The sequence below is a fragment of the Eublepharis macularius genome, chromosome 6, assembly GCF_028583425.1.
Source record: "Eublepharis macularius isolate TG4126 chromosome 6, MPM_Emac_v1.0, whole genome shotgun sequence".
Lineage (NCBI taxonomy): Eukaryota > Metazoa > Chordata > Lepidosauria > Squamata > Eublepharidae > Eublepharis > Eublepharis macularius.
The window spans coordinates 29,220,179-29,238,640 of record NC_072795.1 but is presented as its reverse complement, the minus strand read 5'-3'; the positions used below and the strand labels follow the sequence as shown (position 1 = coordinate 29,238,640).

The window sequence follows — 18,462 nt, the reverse complement described above, 5'->3', positions numbered from 1 at the left end:
GCTGGACACAGGATGTTTTTCATTCCAAAAGTATTACACATATTATACCTAGACAGTTAAATTCATTCACAAAGTTGACAGAACATCCATACAGGTCTGCCTTCAGGTACGTATTCACCCAAACTGTGTGCAGGATGCATGGTGCATAGTAAATACACTGGTTCATGCAACTGCTGTTATAAAAGACAATAAAAATGGATTAGGTAGGTGTAATATGGAAGTACAGTGGTATACCACTGTATGTTCTCTCCATGTGATTCAGGTGCACATACATCCAAGAATACATCCACACAAAATGGAGGTGTTTATGTACAGATGACAACCAACAGTGTGGACCAATCCTTATTTTAAACTCACAGAGCATGTTCCTGTGAAAATTGAGCTCTTTCCCATCCTAATTATTTTGGTAGATATAATCTGAGCACACAATAACTTTCCCATTGAAAGCAATGGGGTTCAAAATAATTAACTGAGGCTGGATTATGGTGGCATTGTAGATTATAATGGGGTTGAAACACATCTATAGTTCTATTGCTTCCTAATTGTTATACTAGCAATGTCATGAACATTAAACCAGGGCTTTTTTTCAGCAGGAACGTGGGGGAATGGAGTTCCGGAACCTCTTGAAAATGGTCACATGGCTGGTGGCCCCGCCCCCTGATCTCCAGACAGAGGGGAGTTTAGATTGCCCTCTGCGCCGCTCCAGCGGCGCGGAGGGCAATCTAAACTCCCCTCTGTCTGGAGATCAGGGGGCGGGGCCACCAGCCATGTGACCATTTTCTCCGAGAGCAACCTACTGAGTTCCACCACTTCTTTTCCCAGAAAAAATGCCCTGCATTAAACTAACCTTTTTTGTATCTTCCAGTGAGTATAAATGATCACAATAAATGTTCATGGAGAATGACATTTGCCTCATGGAAAGCATCATATACAGGGCTCTACACAAGGATATGCAATTTCAGCAAGCTTTGATACAGGCAATTGCAAAATTCACATCTAATGACCTAGATTATTCCAAAACTCTGTGTAATTTTGATGCAGTTCCTATGTGCATTTTCTTTAGAAAGTGAATACAAGATTTCAGATTGTGTTCTATGAAAATGCCCTGAATACTTTCACAATTGGGGGAAAAAACAGAAAGCATATATTATTTCCACATAAACGGCAAGTGGATATGAATTCTTACAAACCTGAAGACAGTATGAAAGCAAGGTTTCACAAAGTATACTAGCATTCTTCCAGATTTCCTATGTGTCCATCAACCAATTGCCCTTATTTTTTTTTAATTTGCTATCCAGATCATAGCTACATTTTCTTTCCCTGCAACCATAAAGCTTAACAATGGTTGTTTTTCTTATCTATGGTTAAGCAGATGACTTACTCTTTTACCACAAATAGACACTGGCTATAGTGCTTGCCACAAAGTAAGATGGGAAGCCACAATATGAACTTTCTTGCAAACTGTGATGTGTTAATAACAGGGGTAGACTGGGAGGCCAAGATGGCCCTGGAAAAGGCACATACCTCTCGGCCTGCTCCAGGCACCCCCTCCATGAAGGAGAGGAGGAAGAGTGCACGCTTGCCTTGTGCAAAGAGAGAGCCATTGGCTCACACTGGCCTGCTTCATGCAAAATGTGGGCAGCCAGATTGCAGCGGTGATGGTGGCCGAGGCTCCTGCCAGCCTCACACAGGGCCAGGGTGGCCAATGGCCCCATCCTGGTTAATCATCTGACCCAGGCAAGTCACGGCTCAGGCATTTTCTTCACTTCTTCGCCCTATCTGCTGGCAAGATGAACAGCACATCTCACTAGCTTCTCTTATCTTTCAGCAGGACCAAGAAAGCTACACTATAGTTTCACAATACGTTTTGTTGTCTGAATCGAGTGAAGGCAACGAACAATGGTTATGAGTTATGTCTGCACCAACCCAGAATGGAGTTAGAAGTGGACAGAAATAAACACCAATAAGACACAACTGTGTATTTCTCATCAGCGTTTCTGATGTGTTGCGTAGGCCACAGCAATACAGCTGGAGTTCTGGACTATAATGAGGACGGCAGAGTCTGGCAGTACTCTTTTTGAACTTCGCATCAAAGGAAAGCTGCAGTTTGTCCAAAAACTTGATTTTCCTAATGCCCTAAATTTGAGCATGTGACAGTAAACAGTTTTCAAGTATTCCTTCAAGAATGAAGAAATAATGTATATAATAATGTTTCTCAAGTCAAACTATAATTTCTGCAATACCGTTATGCTGATATGCCCTGTTCTCTTGTTATATTTTTATTTCCTAGTATTGGAGTCTTTCCTACAAGCTGAAAACTGTAAACAAGTCTATAAATATGCATTTGAAGCTAGTAATTCCTAAGGAACTCGTGTCTATGAGACTTTTTTCTTTTTGACTAGGTGGGCAAATGAGGTCTTTTTAACAGTTAACTAAATATAAACTATTCTAGAATTGTCTGAGGTCTATTGACTGTTACTTGAGATTTTCACCTCTTTAGATAATAAACACTACTTTCAATAGTATACAACTTAACAAAGACGCTCACTGGTTCTATTTATGTATGATACCTTGAGCATTTTTTTCAGCTATGTCAAATCTCTTTTTTTGTTACTCATTTTGTCCTATGCTGTAATGTAGTATCTTGTGGTCTAAAAAAGAAATCATACACAATAGCTATCAAGTTGGGTAAAGGTTTAACATTCTTCTAAATTAACCCTCCTGAGAATGACGTGAATTTGTGGAAAGTATTTTCGCTGGCTTCTATTCTTGGTGCAACCCATCATGCTTCCCCGAAAAGCTGCTCCTGAGGATCATGGGACTCTCCTCTCATATTCTTGCACGGATTTCTACAGATGGGGAGGCGGGGAAGAAGAGTTTTGCCAATCCTCCCTCCCCCCATTTGCTGCAGTCCCTTGTGTGGCATCACATGCTAATCTCCCTCAAGTGTGGTTTTCTGAGAGTACGGTAGACTGCACTAGGAAGGCTGAAGTGGGCCTAGTTCGATTTATGGAGGGACTAGATGAGGACTTATCACTTGTGGAAGATTGGGGAAATAAATGTTCAGTTGTTCTTGACTTTCTCTAATACTTTTTATGGTTTTTAAAGCTTATAATCATGAGCTCATTCTCCCACACTAATTAGTTCTGGTTCTGCTGCAGCATTGGCCTTCACCGCTGCTAGACCCATCCCGAACTGCAACTAGTCACCTCTTTTACTTTTTTATCCTGCACATTATTTTCACCATTACTACATCTATCTAGCTAGAATTCTCCTCCTTTTTTCAGAATGATAGTTGTGACGCCACTAGTGAGATCTACCTTAGGTCCTGTTATGGCGAACCAGTTGAAAACCAGTATTATTTAAGTGCATCTTGACAACAGACTCTGTAAACTACTATGACAGAGTTTAGTGCCCCCAGACAATTCCAGAATTGCTTGCAGTTCCGGGTCATAGGTCATACGGGCAAAATGCAGGTAAACACTTTTCTGCCTATGTCTAAGGATTTTGCAAGGGTCAGAGACCATCGATAAAGTATGTCAGGCAACAAAGAAGTTGGTAATAAACTTGGCTGTAGGTAAAATTGTGGTATGAGGGGGGAAGGTTGAAAACGCTGATGAAAATGTTAAATTCTTTATGGATGGTCCCTCGCATCATCTGCCTATCTACATTTTACAAAAAATAACCCTCCAACCTTAATTTTGCTACTGTACAGAATGAGAATTAGCCCAAGGTTAAGTGACATCATCATAAACAACTCTTACTAATTTACAGTAACCTAATACTGCTCCTAGTTTTTGATCCTACTCCCATGGAAATTTAAGATTGACCTTTCAATGGCCTCTGCTGGAGCTGAATGCTTATATCCTTTATGTACACTACCAACAAGAAATCTAATCCTTTGTCTGGCACTGCAATGGCTAGAGACAGTGTTTTCCTTTCAAATCAAAGCGCAATCATGGCAGTTAAAAATTATATGTGGGCCAGCAAGAGCCTTACAATTCTTCCTAGTCAAGCTCTGAATCTGTTTCGACTAGCAGTGATCAGCATAGAGGGGCCGGCACCATGAATGTGTGGATGGCACATGTCCAGTGCTCTAAAGCAGAGCACCAATCTCTTTTGAAAGGCAACATTTACAGCTGTTCTCTGTGGGTTGGATCCCATCTAAATTCCATGCATGAAAGTGCAAGTGCCTTCCTTGCAGTTTGAAATGCCTCCTGCAATGCTGCCCTTGAGAGATGGTGGACCCCTAGGAGCAGCATAAGGGGAATGCTGAAGGGCTGCTGAGGAAGTGGAGGAATCGGAGAAAATTGCCTACCCCTTGTGGGCAAGGATCCAACCCACAATCTTCTACACCTGTTCAATTCTTTTCTTATAATATATAGCTCATATGTTTGTACAGTAAACACACAGGAAACGGCAAAATCCTCATGGAATTGACTGCTTAGTGTTGTCTAAGCAGCATCTCGGAATACATTCTCTACTAGCAACATAATACAAGGTTAAAAGGACAATCCTGAAACTCTTACACAACACATGTCATCGAGCTGCAAAACCACAGAAGAGGTTTGGAAACCTAACAGACAGAAACAATTTCATTTTTTTCAGTTTAGTGTTTCCTTTCTGCATTTCAACTTAACTGCAATTAAGAATCTGGTTGTATTGTTTCCTTTGCCAGAAGAGATTGATCTTTTAATTAAATCTTTCAATTAAAAAATCTATTTGGTATTAATATGAGGGTAGCAAAACATAGACAGGTGAAGGAATTTTGCACATATCTCCTTCCAGAATGACTGGATCTGAACCCTGCAAGTTAATTTGTTTTGAAAATGCAGACAATAACATGGAGCAGAAGTCATAGATGAGGGCAAGATGCAGAAATCGGAAGGCTGGGATAACAGCTAACATACACTTTGGGTTGCTAAGCCTTTCTCTGTGCTGTTTTCAAGCCTATCCTCCGATTCTGAGAAACTACAATACACTTTCCTGGCTGCCCATGAGCACAGAGCTATAGACAATGAACAAGGAAATGAAAGGGTATATCCTAAAGCATCAGCTTAGATCACTCTTTTCTCGTCATAGAAAAGTAGTTAAATTCATTAGCCACAGGCCAGTGAATGTGCTAAGCCCAGTTTTTGCAGGGTGTTCTCTTTCATTAGAAGGAAAATGTCTCATAACATGATGGATTGCATTCAAGATTCCCTCTCCATAAACTGGGAACTCCTGCATGTGTTGGGCTTTGAATAAAAGTCGGTTATTCAGACTCCATGTGCATATGGACTTCTGTTTCTCTTTACTTTCCCCAAGGGAAGAACTACAAATGGACAGAGATTGCACCCCCATAATATTCTCCTGTCCACAGAAATCTGGTTCTTTAAGCACATCAGACCTGCTGGCATAAAAGACCCATTTCTTCTAGGGGGTCCACTAATTGCCAGTAGTAGGTTAGACACTTCAGTGGACACCAATAGGCCAGATTTTTGGGGAAGGATGAGCAATAGCTTAAAATTACCCCACTGAGCAAACTTAACAAACACAACCACTTCCCCAGGCTCCTATGCTGCGCCACTGGACATCCTGCCCACTCCTTTGATGACATGAGTGGGATAACTGATTAAGTAGCCAACTCACACCTAAATTATGAATACTGAAATTTGAAAAAGGTCAGTTTTCAACAATGCAGCATACAGTATGCATTGCATACAGGCTTCTCATTATAATTCAATCTAAGTGTGACTTTTCATCTCTAATAGAGGCCTTGGATTAATGACATTACTTACCTAGGTTCAGGGCTTTTTTTCTGGGAAAAGAGGTGGTGGAACTCAGTGGGTTGCCCTCAGAGAAAATGGTCACATGGCTGGTGGCCCCACCCCCTGATCTCCAGACAGAGGGGAGCTGAGATTGCCCGGCGTGGAGGGTCATCTAAACTCCCCTCTGTCTGGAGATCAGGGGGCGGAGCCACCAGCCATGTGACCATTTTCAAGAGGTTCCGGAACTCCGTTCCCCCGTGTTCCCCCTGAAAAAAAGCCCTGCCTAGGTTGTCACAACCATTTCCCCCCTATCTTTTCAACTTAACTTCTCTCCTACTGAAACACTCGGGTTCTTTTTAAGAAACCCAAAACTATTAGGCAGCTATTTTTCATTTCTTGCTTGTAGCATCCCTGCCCCCCACCCCCCATTTGACCTAACGTTGATAAGGGAAACAAGATCAAAGTCTTTATCTAGGCATCTCTTATGCTAAAAATGCGTTGACTTCCTTCATTGCTACACACTCCAATCCTGAAAACCATCTCTGATCATTATCAAGCAGCTGTAGCCCCATCCCAACAAGAAGCAAGAGTTAATGCTGTTTTTTTGCAATATTCTGATGAGCAAGGACCCCAGAAGCTCTCTGTGGGTTGGAGTTAGATATGCAAGGCATCATTAAAGGCATGCGTACAGACAGCATAAAACACAGCTATGGAGAAGCTCAAGAGCGTGTCCCTAATTATGTTGCAGAAAGGGTATGTTTAACTATGAAAAGAGAAAGGAGGATTGCCTGCTTTGCACTGAAAGGCTCCTTTTCTCCATCTGTCTAGGAAAAGGACAGATCAACAATTGCAAATTTCTCCGCCACCTGCCTTCCTGTGTCTGCAGATTGGGGGGGGGGGGAGACATAGCAGTGGCATAGCAGAATGGAGATGGTGACGCTGCTGAAAAGCCAGTGCGTTTCTGTCACTTGTTGCTTATGAGAGACAAGCCATTTCGGTCTTGGCCCTACTATGCTAATCCAAGTATGGATTCAAGAACCAGCAAGTCTTTGAAAGGGGATAAATTGCCGGTATTCGAAGCAGGAGTCTTCAGCTTTTACAATGGAAGAATGTACTAAGCTTACATTCTTACAGAGCTGCAAGAAAGAAAATGGTGGCGGGGAAGGGATTTGTTTCTTAAACATTGGTTTTGAATGTATTTGCTGCATTGCCATTTGTCAAAAGAGCGATTTCCCTCATTCCAGGGCTGGTTTGGTTGCTACAGCGGTCTACTGTGTTGAAGTGTAAAGGTTTGTTAAAGTAGTTCACCAAGAGAGAGGCAGAGAGACACGAGAAATTTACTGGTCTTCTGTTTTACTACTATTCTTGAACTTCACCACCATGACGGTTATGTTGTCAGGGCATCCTCTGTAAAACGACTGGAGGACTATACTCTTGGCTCCAAAGTGGGGCTCATCCAAGCGTTCCTTGATGAACCGAACAGCCTCCTCATTGCTGAAAGCATCCCACAACCCATCGGATGCTAGTATCATGAACTCCGGCTGGAGTTTGTCCAGATCAAACGTCAGGATATCAGGATCGGGGATGACGACGTTCAAATTTTTCAGCGGATAATCTCCAAGTGAGCGCGACATGGCCAGGATCCCCTGAACACGCCATGAACCATTGAAACTGATGAAGCCACCTGGAAAGGAAACAAAACAACCACATATGTAGAAGATCTATTAAACTGATTCTGTATGCACTAATTTTTTGAAGTTTTTGAGTCTGGGGGGTTAATAAAATCTAGTGAATGATTACTGCTCGTTGGATTTCTTCTTACACTCCCCTCAGATACTCTTGCCCTTACATTCTGCATCTCATATAGTCAGTTCTTTCCCATCATGCACTAATATGTCAGTTACTGAGCTACAGGAAAGGAAAAACCAGAAAGCAATACCATTTAGAAAAGGGGAAACCGAAAATTTTTATTTTATTTTACTTCATTTATGCCCTGTCTTTCTCCCCAATGGGACCCAAAGTAGCTTACATCTTTTACCTCTCCTCCATTTTTCCTCAAAACAACCCTGTAAGGTAGGTTAAACTGAGAATATGTGACTGGGCCAATGTCTCCCAGCAAGCTTTCATGGCCCATTGAAACTGGGCCTCCCAGATCGCTGACTGTCAATGCAGCCCTGGCACTGCACTGGCTCTCTAACGGAACTCTTCGTCTTTGGGGACTATCCCCTTGTAACAGTACTTGATAGAACTCCAGTTCAATGAACTGTCCCCTCTCCTCCAAGTCTCACACATCACAAGAGAGCAAAACCTGCACAGGATCACATTATGAGGCTGAAATTGCACCATGATATGGGGATAGCACTCAAAATGGTACTTCTGGATCATACACTTCCTTTCTTCCTCAGTAACATCTAGGAATGCTTACACAACTCACGATGCAACCACATTGTGCGTTTTCCCCTCCCTTGGCTCCATTTCATTGGCTGCCACTTACAAACGCACAGCAAATATCCCTACATGTTACCTGGGAACAAGAGGGATAACTTGACACAGGGATGCTATTTTCAGTGGGATCCCAGTGTTGCAAGTAGCGTAGAGTTCCATCTTAAATGTGCAATCTTATGCACATTTACATGGAAATAAATTCTAACCTCAGAGCAACTTACTTTGAAGTAAATACATATAGGATTGGACTATAAAAAGATGTGCTGCGAGAAGAAGAAAAAAGCATACTAGGTAGCAAAAGGGACTGATGAAGCCAGGGTAAATGGACTGAGAAGACCATTCACTTTCAGTTTTTAAACTTTCAGTTTTTAAAATGCAGAGGAGTTAGCCGTGTTAGTCTGTGGTAGCAAAATCAAAAAGAGTCCAGTAGCACCTTTAAGACTAACCAATTTTATTGTAGCATAAGCTTTTGAGAATCAAGTTCTCTTCGTCAGATGCATGATGGTCTCTGTAACATGCATCTGATGAAGAGAACTTGATTCTCAAAAGCTTATGCTACAATAAAATTGGTTAGTCTTAAAGGTGCTACTGGACTCTTTTTGAGTTTTTAAAATATATTTCATGTTATGAATCTTGAAATCCAAGATATGTTTGAACTCAAGGAAATGTCCAAACATGGTATAAAGGAGTAGAACTGAATCAGTATCCCTGCCAATGCTATTCAAACAATTGAGACATGGAGGCAAGTACAGACTTAAATATTTTTTTTTTCCATCTTACCAAACAGATATGACAAATTGCCGAACAGGGAGAAACCCCAGCCTTCATCTCAACAAATCTGCCATATAGAAAACCATCTTTCCCCCCTCCCTGCTCAGGCCATCTGCCCTCCAGTTCTAATCAAGCCCTCTGTCTCCCTTTGGTGCAATTCAAAGACAGGTTCACACTCATTTACAGAGATTTATGAAGGAGGTGGGACATCAGACACACTCTTCTAAAGACAAAAATCTTACTCCAGGGCATTTTTTAAAAAAGGAAGAAACACACACAGAGGAGGTTTATTCTCCTTTCCATCAAGAGTCCTTGGTTGAGCTGTAATGCTAATGACCCAGAAAAGTCTTGTGAAAATAATCACCCTGTGCTTTGAGTTTAGAAGAGATAATGCAAGGGAAGGTGAACGGGGGAATCTGGGTGCTAAAAGAATCCTCTCTCTTTAAGCTAGGAATACGGTACCTAGGGGAGAGCTAGCAAACTCCTGTCATATGAAAACCCATTAGCAAAATTCTCTCAGATTCAGCAACTCCCCACGTAGCAGAACATCTGTTGAACTGCTATGGTTTAAGGGATGCACAGTGCTTTCCAAACAACAGGGATCCTGGCAATCAGCACTTTGACATGGAAAGGAAATGGAGCACACTGAATCTAGGCCCCGCTCTCCATCTCAAAGAGCCATTCCGTAGGATTTCAACTTTCCTTAAAGGGTTAGTCGTGCTGGCCTCTGCTGTTGGCTTGGGGAAACAGTATGTGTTTAGACGAGCAATGTGTTTAGACCCAGCCTGCAGAAGGCCTGTTTCTTGAGATTTAAAAGGAGACCTCTTTGTTAAGACTGCAGGAAATCTGCAATATAATTTACTTAGCTAAAAAAAATGCAAGCATTTTATCCTGTTTCGTTGGTTGACCGTAGGTTACCTTTAAGCATTTATTGAATTGAACAAAGGCTGAAAGTCTGCCCGCTGACTCTGTCCTTTGCTAGCCAAAGCACAGAAATATCTTCAGCCCACTTCTTCATCCACTGTCAATATGAAAGAGGTTTTACCACAGCCCGATCCTGATCTAGCTCAGCTATTCAGACCCATTTGCTTCTGTCTTAGATTGGTCCTGAGACTGAGCGATTATGGTATGTAGGAGGAGAACACTCAGATAGTATCTCTGTTTCTGTTAGCACTGGAGAGGAGATGCTGCCTTCTTATATAAGGGATACATTGGCTATTGAACCTTCCTTTTGAGTGCGTGGTCATGCAGTAATGGGCAGGAGATAATTTATATGCAATACAGATGAACTCCCACAAAGCTGCACATGGCAGATGAGCCAAAAGCAATATATCACTGGTTCTTATCTCTGCCTTTTGCATCTGTGCCTTGTGAGTGTAGATGTAACCCTTAATTTGCTTTATTCATTCAGTTTTCCAAGACCATATAATACAGTTTCTTTAATCGAGACAAAGAGACTCAACATGCAAAGCTGTATTGGAACAATGCACCGGGGTAAAATGTCAAAATCCTTTGAAGAATAGATAGGTATCTGCAGGAAGACTGTTAAATAAATGTTTCATCAGGATCTGGTGGAGAATGACTCAGGGAATGAGCTCTGATAGGAGAGGAACTTGATTAAAACCATGCCTCTGCCATGGACTTTCATTCATTCGTTCGTTCGTTTGTTCGTTCAATGTTTATGCCTCCTCTCCAGGAACCTGCCCAAGGTGGCTTACAAAGCAAGAACAAAAACAAAGCATTAAAAGATATTTATTTAGAAAAACAGTCAAGCCGTTCTCCTTCAGCTTCAACCCCTCTATCTGCTATATGGGGATAATAATCCTAGCCCACTTTACAAGTCTGTAGGATTATAAGAAGACTCTCTCTCTCTCTCTCTCTCTCTCTCTCTCTGTGAAGTGATCTGAGTCCTGACAGCACCTTATAAATGCTGCACATATTAGCTTTTATAAATACGTTTGGTGGAAATTCTATGAAAAATTGGAATTACAGCAGGCAAGCGTAAATATTTGAGCTCAACAACCACCTGCCGAAAAAAAAATGTTTTTAAAGGGTGATATTCATGAGCTCTTTTTTCATCTTTGCCAGAAAGGAGATGGCTGATGGAATTGACTTGTATGATCTGCTTATCGAAACTTCCACAGCCAGTGCTTATGCATAGAAAGTGACTTTTCACTGCCTCTGTAACGAAAAGACTGAAATCTTTGCATAGCACATGTGGTGTTGCCTGGGGTTGGATGAGAAGTTATTTTCTTAAAACTTTTCATGGTTCCCCCCCTCCTTTGAAAGAGCACTTAAGAATTCTTATTACAAAACCAAACTTCATGTGTTCCTAGCTGCAATGAAGAGGAAGGTTTTGAGGTTTTTCTTTTCTTTTTTTTTAAGAAAATTCATTGGCATTGCTATTTTTTGTTGTTAGAAGAGTGCAAGTTGACAGGACTGAACTATGTTTCTATCAGGAACATGCAGTTTGTGTTTCTACAACTCAGCATGTCTTTATTCCATGTGGAACTTGCCCATGGCAGGAATCTAATTTGTACATGCAAATATACACAAATCTGCATGGGAAAAATCATCTGTTTGTGAGTCACGTCCAAAAAGAACCACAGAGCTTGGAGGTGGAACATGCCGTCAAGTTGCAGCTGACTTATGGCAACCCTATAGGGTTTTCAAGGCAAGAGATGTTCAGAGATGGTTTGCCATTGCCTGCCTCTGCATAGTGACCCTAGACTTCCTTGACGGTTTCCCATCCAAGTACTAACTAGGGCTGGCCCTGCTTAGCTTCTGAGATCTGATGAGACGGTTGGCTTGAAATGATAGAAAAAGGGGCCACTGGAAAGATCAAGGGGCTGGAGAACCTTCCCAAGGAGAAAAGGCTAAAGCAGTAATGCTTTTTTAATTTGGGGGGAGGACATGATAAAGCAAGGCTATGCTACCTTTTCCAGCCCGAGTGATAAGAGCCCCCCCACCTGTGAAAATGTATTTGTGCTGGGAAGACAAAAGGGAAGATAAACATGGGTTATACTTGGTCAGAGAGAAAGGGAACAAGTGGAGTTCCCGCTGGACTGCCAACGAGGCTCAGTGGCTCACTTTGGACCTTTGGGTGAGGAACTGGCCCTGCGTGCTAAGCAAAATGGTCTGGCAATGATTTAGTACACAGCCTACTCCTGTGCTAAAGGTTTTATAAAATGATAAAAGGCCTGGAAAGAACAGAGGGAGAATTTTTCTCCTCTCATAAAATTCTGGGTCATCCAATGAAGTGGATTGGCAGAAGGCCCTGGTCTGACAAAATGGGAGCACGTCTTGACACAACATCTAATTAGCGTATGGGATTTATCATCACATAATGTGCTAACGCCCTCTAGCCTAGGTGGCTTTTTAACAAGTTGGTTTATCAATGGCTATTGGTGGTAAAGAGTGCCCTCAAGTCATAACTGACTTATGGTGACCACGGTTGGGGCTTTCATGGCACAGGTGGTTTGCCATTGCCTGCCTTTGCAACCCTGGTCTTCGTTGGAGGTCTTCCATCCAGTTACTGACCAAGGTCAACCCTGCTTAGCTTCTGAGATCGATGAGATCATGCTCACCTGAGCTATCCAGGTCAGGGTATCAATGGCTATTAGCCATGATGGTATGAGGCTGCTGTCACTAAGCATAGTATAGAATCACAGAATCACAGGGTTGGAAGGGACCTCCAGGGTCATCTAGTCCAATCCCCTACACAATGCAGGAAATTCACAACTACCTCTCCTCCCCCCCCACATGCCCCGTGACCCTTGCCCCATGCCCAGAAGATGGCAAAACACTGTCAGGATCCCTAGCTGAACTGGCTAGGAATCCTGATAGCAGTATAGTCTGCTTTGACTAATAACCATGCTTATATACATGACTAGCAAGAGCTGTCCAAGGATCAGACAATGGGCTTTAACACCTGCTATCTGAGTTCCTTTAGCTGGATATGCTACAGACTGAACCTGGGACCTTTGGCATGTAATGCACGTGCCATACAGAAATCTATTGAGCTAGGTCATATGACAGCTAAATGGAACTTCCATATATCAAAGCAGTTTCCCTTTGAATATCAAATGTTGGGGACAGGGAAAGCCTTTTTCTTATGAGGATTGTACCTTGTTAGCGACTCTCAGAATAAGAATGCCCAGCTTAGAAGGAGCTTTGGTCTGATCTGGCAAGACAAATCTTGGGTTCTTATCTTGTTATTGATTCTCCACATGGTCTTTCCAGAGGTTGGAATGGTTCACTGAGGCTTGGGAGAAACTGTGCCACAGCATTAACTTGCCTCAAGAATGTCAGGATGCAGGCATGTAGTCAACCAGACTTTCTGAAGATGGAAGGCCCTGGTTTCTGCTGATTCCCCCATCCCACTGATGATCCCCCACTTTGTCCCATATATTGTTCCCTCCTTGTCCACTGAAATACACCCTCCCTGAACAATATTTTTTGGGGGGGGATCAGTGGACTGCAGTGGGAGGAGGAAAGTGGTGGAATTTGCTGCCATAGGAAAATCTCTTAAAAGTCTTCGGAACTGTGTGTTTGGACAAAGGTCACTTCGGCTATATTGTCGAAGGCTTTCACGGCCAGAGAACGATGGTTGTTGTGGATTTTCCGGGCTGTATGGCCGTGGTCTTGGCATTGTAGTTCCTGACGTTTCGCCAGCAGCTGTGGCTGGCATCTTCAGAGGTGTAGCACCGAAAGACAGAGATCTGGCTTCCCTGTTTCATTGAAATTCATAAGCATAAGCACAACTTCAACAGGAAAGAAGAGACTTTAAGAATGAATAGAGCATGGTTTCCAGTCCTGAAAAACACCAGGTTAACAAAATACTCTACATCTTACAATAGCCCTGCAGAGAAGATTAGCATATCAAGCACCAATCCATATGCAAAAGAACCTCCTCAGGATACAGTGAAGCATTAGCATTCCATTAGCATTCCACACCCTGGGAAACTCTTACAGGATGACGCAACCCAAACCCACCTTCCTGAGTAGATATAAATTACCTGCTAACATCTTCTCCACAGTTTGACACTGAGAGATCTCTGTCTTTCGGTGCTGGACCTCTGAAGATACCAGTCACAGCTGCTGGTGAAACGTCAGGAACTACAGTGCCAAGACCACGGCTATACAGCCCGGAAAATCCACAACAACCATCGTCACTAAGGCTGTTTCTGGGTAGGCTCACAGGGTTGTTTACATGCCTGTTATACTTGGATGAGTATCTCACTTACGGGATCAGTTCAAAGCATCCTATGGTCCCAAACAGATGCCCCTCCCCACAATTTGACAGAAGTATCCTTTGGATTCTTTGCAACATCTCAGAAGATGCTGGAGTGTGACACTCAGAGATGCAAATAACATGCTAAAAATGTGTACACCGGCTGCTGGCAAGCACGCTCTCTTATCCTTTTCAGCCAGCCAATATGGCTAAATCAGAGATAACAGATGTGAATTACTCTGAAAATGACCTCACCCCCGCCAAAACAACTAGAACAGTTCTAATATAATTTTAAAAAAACACCGAGGCCAATATACCATTTAGAGCCAAAATCACATAAAATTGCATTTCCAGTCAGCAGGGGTGCTTTCTGCTGATTATTTAGTGAGAATTTTAGAATATTCATCTCTTTTAATGAGGCTTCCACTTCTGGATTACAATAATCAGGTTCAAATGTTAATTGCTAATAGGTGCTATGCTGTTAAAAGACTATTTTGTACTCTCTAAGGGTGTGGGGGAAATCTACACTTTCCCTGCTCCTTGATAAATAGAGAATTACTGCCTTCTTTGCCTGGCTCCTTATTATAGGATATAAAGCAGTATTAGCAAGCAGAGGTGTCAAGTTTATTCTGAATCTAAGTTTTTTTCCCCTATAAACTTACCAGGTGTGTATGAATCTACACGAAGCTAACTGCAAGTTAACAGTGCAGATCTGGCTGATCACACTACACTATTTTCACTCCCCAATCAAACAAAACCAGAATTATATTCATAAGGATCAAGTTAGTTTTGACCTGAGAGATATGTCATGGGATGATCCACATTTTTAACAGACCCCAAAGACCACAGGATAGGGGCCGGGAATTCAGACTGGGGTTGCAGACTAGAGGTGGAGGGGTTGGGTGGGATAACGCGTCTCTGCCAATCTTTTGGAGGGGAGGGGTCAAGGCTCAGCAGTAGAGAAACTGCTAGGCATTCGGAGGGTCCCAGCACCCCTAGCTGAAAAGTTCAGGCAGGAGGTGATGCAAAAGGCCTCTGCTGGAGACTCTGGGAAGCAGCTGCCGGTCTGAGAATACAAGATGGACCTTGACAGACCAAGGGTCTGACTTGATATGCCTCACATGTTCACGTGTAGTAGAAAAGAGCAAGAGTCCAGTAGCACCTGTAAGACTAACAAAATTTGTGATAGGGTAGGAGCTTCCGTGAGTCACAGCTCACTTCTTCAGATACAGCTAGAATTTGAGTCCATCTGTCCTCATATCTGCTCCAAAAGTGTCAACAAGGTAACATGCTCTACTGTATAGAAGGCAGCAGATAAATCCAATCAGAGCAAAAAAGACCTTTGTCTAAATTCAAATGGGAATCATCAGCTAAAGCCACCAGTGCCATTTCTGTCCCATAGTCTGGTCTGAGGCCAGACAGAAAAGTATCCAGAGCACATGAATTATTCGAGATGGCCTGGTCCGCCCCGCCATAAAGAGACTAACAGAGGTGGTTTGCCATTGCCTGCCTTTGCATTGCAACCCTGGTCTTCTTTGGAGGTCTCGCATCCAATTAGTAACCAAAGCGAATCCTGCTTAGCTTCCATGTTCTGACGAGATCAGGCTTGCTTGCTTGGCTTCCAAGATCTGATGAGATCGCGCTTGCCTGGTGCATCCAGGTCAGGGCATCAGGCATTATAACTCTCATCATTTAAACCTGAGCCTCAATAATGGCTCAGGACTCTCCCACAGGTTCAGGCTATGGAACTGACATCTTTATGTCACCGCTGCAGCCATGATGTCAATTATCATGTACTTTACCATTTGGGGTCACAACATTGTAAGCTTCCCTATCAGCAGCCAGCCAATATGGATGATGGAAACTCATTATGTTATGGTTTCAATTCATATAGAGAGTGGTTCTTGATACGACAGCTGGTATGAGGGAAACATACCTGGGGAATGTTGATCTCCATGGCAAACATGCCCAGGCCAAATTAAAAATTAATAGTCATGAACTGGAATTGAGGAAAGGAGTGGAGTATAGTGCTGCTAGTTGCATATTAATAGAAGGCAACAATTAAAACACTTTATTTAAATATCTCAGATGAATTCTCTGGCCCTTAGAACAGTTTCTCTGTCCTACAGAATATTGACTCAACCAGTTTTCTCTAATTTCTTTCCTTTGGTTCTCTGGATTCTTAACAGGCTTTGGGTTAAAAAAAAAGACATTCGGATATCCGTAACTGGCTGTCATCAGTATTTTAAGAAAGTACATTTCCCATCTGATTCAGGTCGAAGCCACCCAGGGAGAGGAGAGGAGGTTTAAGCCTGCCGCTGATGGCTAATTCCACCTTCCACACATGAACAGACCAGTAGCAGCTCTCCAGGCTCTCAGGCAGAGAGATCTTGCAGATCACCTATTATCTGCTCTTTCTAACCAGACAGATTGAACTTGGGACCTCCTGTGCGTCAAACAGAAGCTCTACCACTCAGGTCTGTAGCAGAACAGTCACACCTGAGATGAACACCTTAGTAGAACAGTAGCACCTTTTTCCTTTAATTTTTTTTCTTTATTTAAACTATAAACTATACACCATAACATAATAAACAATAAACATAGAGAATAAGAAAAAACACACAATTCTAAACATGACACACTAACAATACATATATCTATATAATTAAAAGGGAAAGGGAAAAGAAAACAACAACAAAAAAAACTAGATTACACTACAGGTTGAGTTCCGATTTCCTCCGCAACAAGTATATATCATTTCTAGAGTCGCACTTATTCTAGGTTAGTCACAAAACCCCTCTTTTTTCTATTCTTCATGTTTCTTAATCCATAAATGCAGATGTCATCAAATTCTTGTTATCCATTTCATGTAAAAAGTCTATTAACGGTTTCTATTCAGTCAAGAAGTTAACTAATGTCCTTTCTCTAATCAATGCAGTAAGTTTTGCCATTGATGCAAACTTCAAAACAGAAGCTCTACCACTCAGGTCTGTAGTAGAACAGTGGCACCTTAAAGGGTATATAAGCTTTCGAAAGTCAAAGCTCCCTTCGTCAGATACAAGTAGGAACTCACTAAAACTTATACAGCTCTTGAAAACTTGTACCCAGAGAATCTTGTTGGTCATTAGGGTGCCCCTGAACTTGAATCTTTCCACTCAGCTTCGGACTTTGTCATAGACCCAGGCTACCACTCAGCCATGGTCCCTCCCCTATCAAATCTGTCCCCTCCAACATTCCTATCAGTCTTAGAAGAACAAAAAGATTGGGGCCTGACTTTTTTCCTTCCAATGCTAATAGTCACAAAAGAGGTGGTTGCGGTGGTTCTGATAGCAAAGCCAAGCACGGATAGAAGGCTTAAACCCACCCCCTGCCTCCAAGTCTGAACTGGGACTGCATGTTCATGAAATGTATTTTTACAAGTGTCTGGAAAATCCGGATGCTTGTCGCATCTGGTTTGATTCTTCATAACATCAGGTCCTTCTGGTCTCTCCCATTTCATAAGACTCTCTGTTTATACACTAGGTTCTTAAAGATATAGGATGGCCTCCCTAAGGAGAGACTCCAGACAATTATGTAACCGAAAAGCCAAACAAACCCCAAGACTATTGCCATATTCTATCAGAGTGCCCAAGGAAGCCAACATCAAACTTCATAAGCTTACCAGCTCTTTTAATCCTCTTCCTCTCCTTAAGTTGATAGGGCTTGTGATCATGCGACAAAGGGATAGCGTTTCCATCCTTATCACATAAGACGCCCCTTGAATCCCCAACGTTGGCCACTGTGAGCTCCTTATCTGACAGTAACGCAATCAAGCATGTTGTACCTGGAAAAGGGAAAGGAAGGGGCGGGGGACGGACAAGACAGTGGATTGAAAATCACTATTGCTTATACAACACTCCTCTCCCTACCTTTGTTATCTGCATTTAGCAGTCACTGGGAACAGCGGCTGCGTTTGTATCTGAACGAAACATCTAGTGTTCTGATGACAGTGTGTTTAAATAGCCCTGATCAAATCTGGCAGACAATTCCTCCACCCCCCCCCCAATATTTTCAGTCTATCAGATTTTAGGCTGGCATTACAGGGGTCATTTCTCCAGCATAGCATTTCTTACCTGCCTTGTCACTTCGGTGTTAATTTTAACACATTGTCTGGAAAAATGACCTTTTAAAGAAAGAAACCCAGCATATATAGATTATCCATCTTTTCTGGATGATTGTAATTACGTAAGTAATGAATAAAATGCTTGATAAAGCACACACAAG

At 42.3% G+C, this 18,462-nt stretch overlaps 1 protein-coding gene across 2 annotated transcripts in view; it reads right to left on the bottom strand.

Annotated features, from left to right (window-relative positions):
• Nucleotides 1–6,008: 6,008 nt before the first annotated feature.
• Nucleotides 6,009–18,462, bottom strand: part of PPM1L (protein phosphatase, Mg2+/Mn2+ dependent 1L) — a 217,863-nt gene continuing 205,409 nt past the window's right edge. For both annotated transcript variants that reach the window (XM_054983164.1, XM_054983163.1), the window contains 2 exons: nucleotides 17,861–18,022; nucleotides 6,009–7,434 (listed from right to left, as the gene is read on the bottom strand). In XM_054983164.1, coding sequence (XP_054839139.1) covers nucleotides 7,088–7,434; nucleotides 17,861–18,022 — 509 coding nt within the window. In that variant the 3' untranslated portion in view covers nucleotides 6,009–7,087. The remainder of the gene's footprint in view (nucleotides 7,435–17,860; nucleotides 18,023–18,462) is intronic.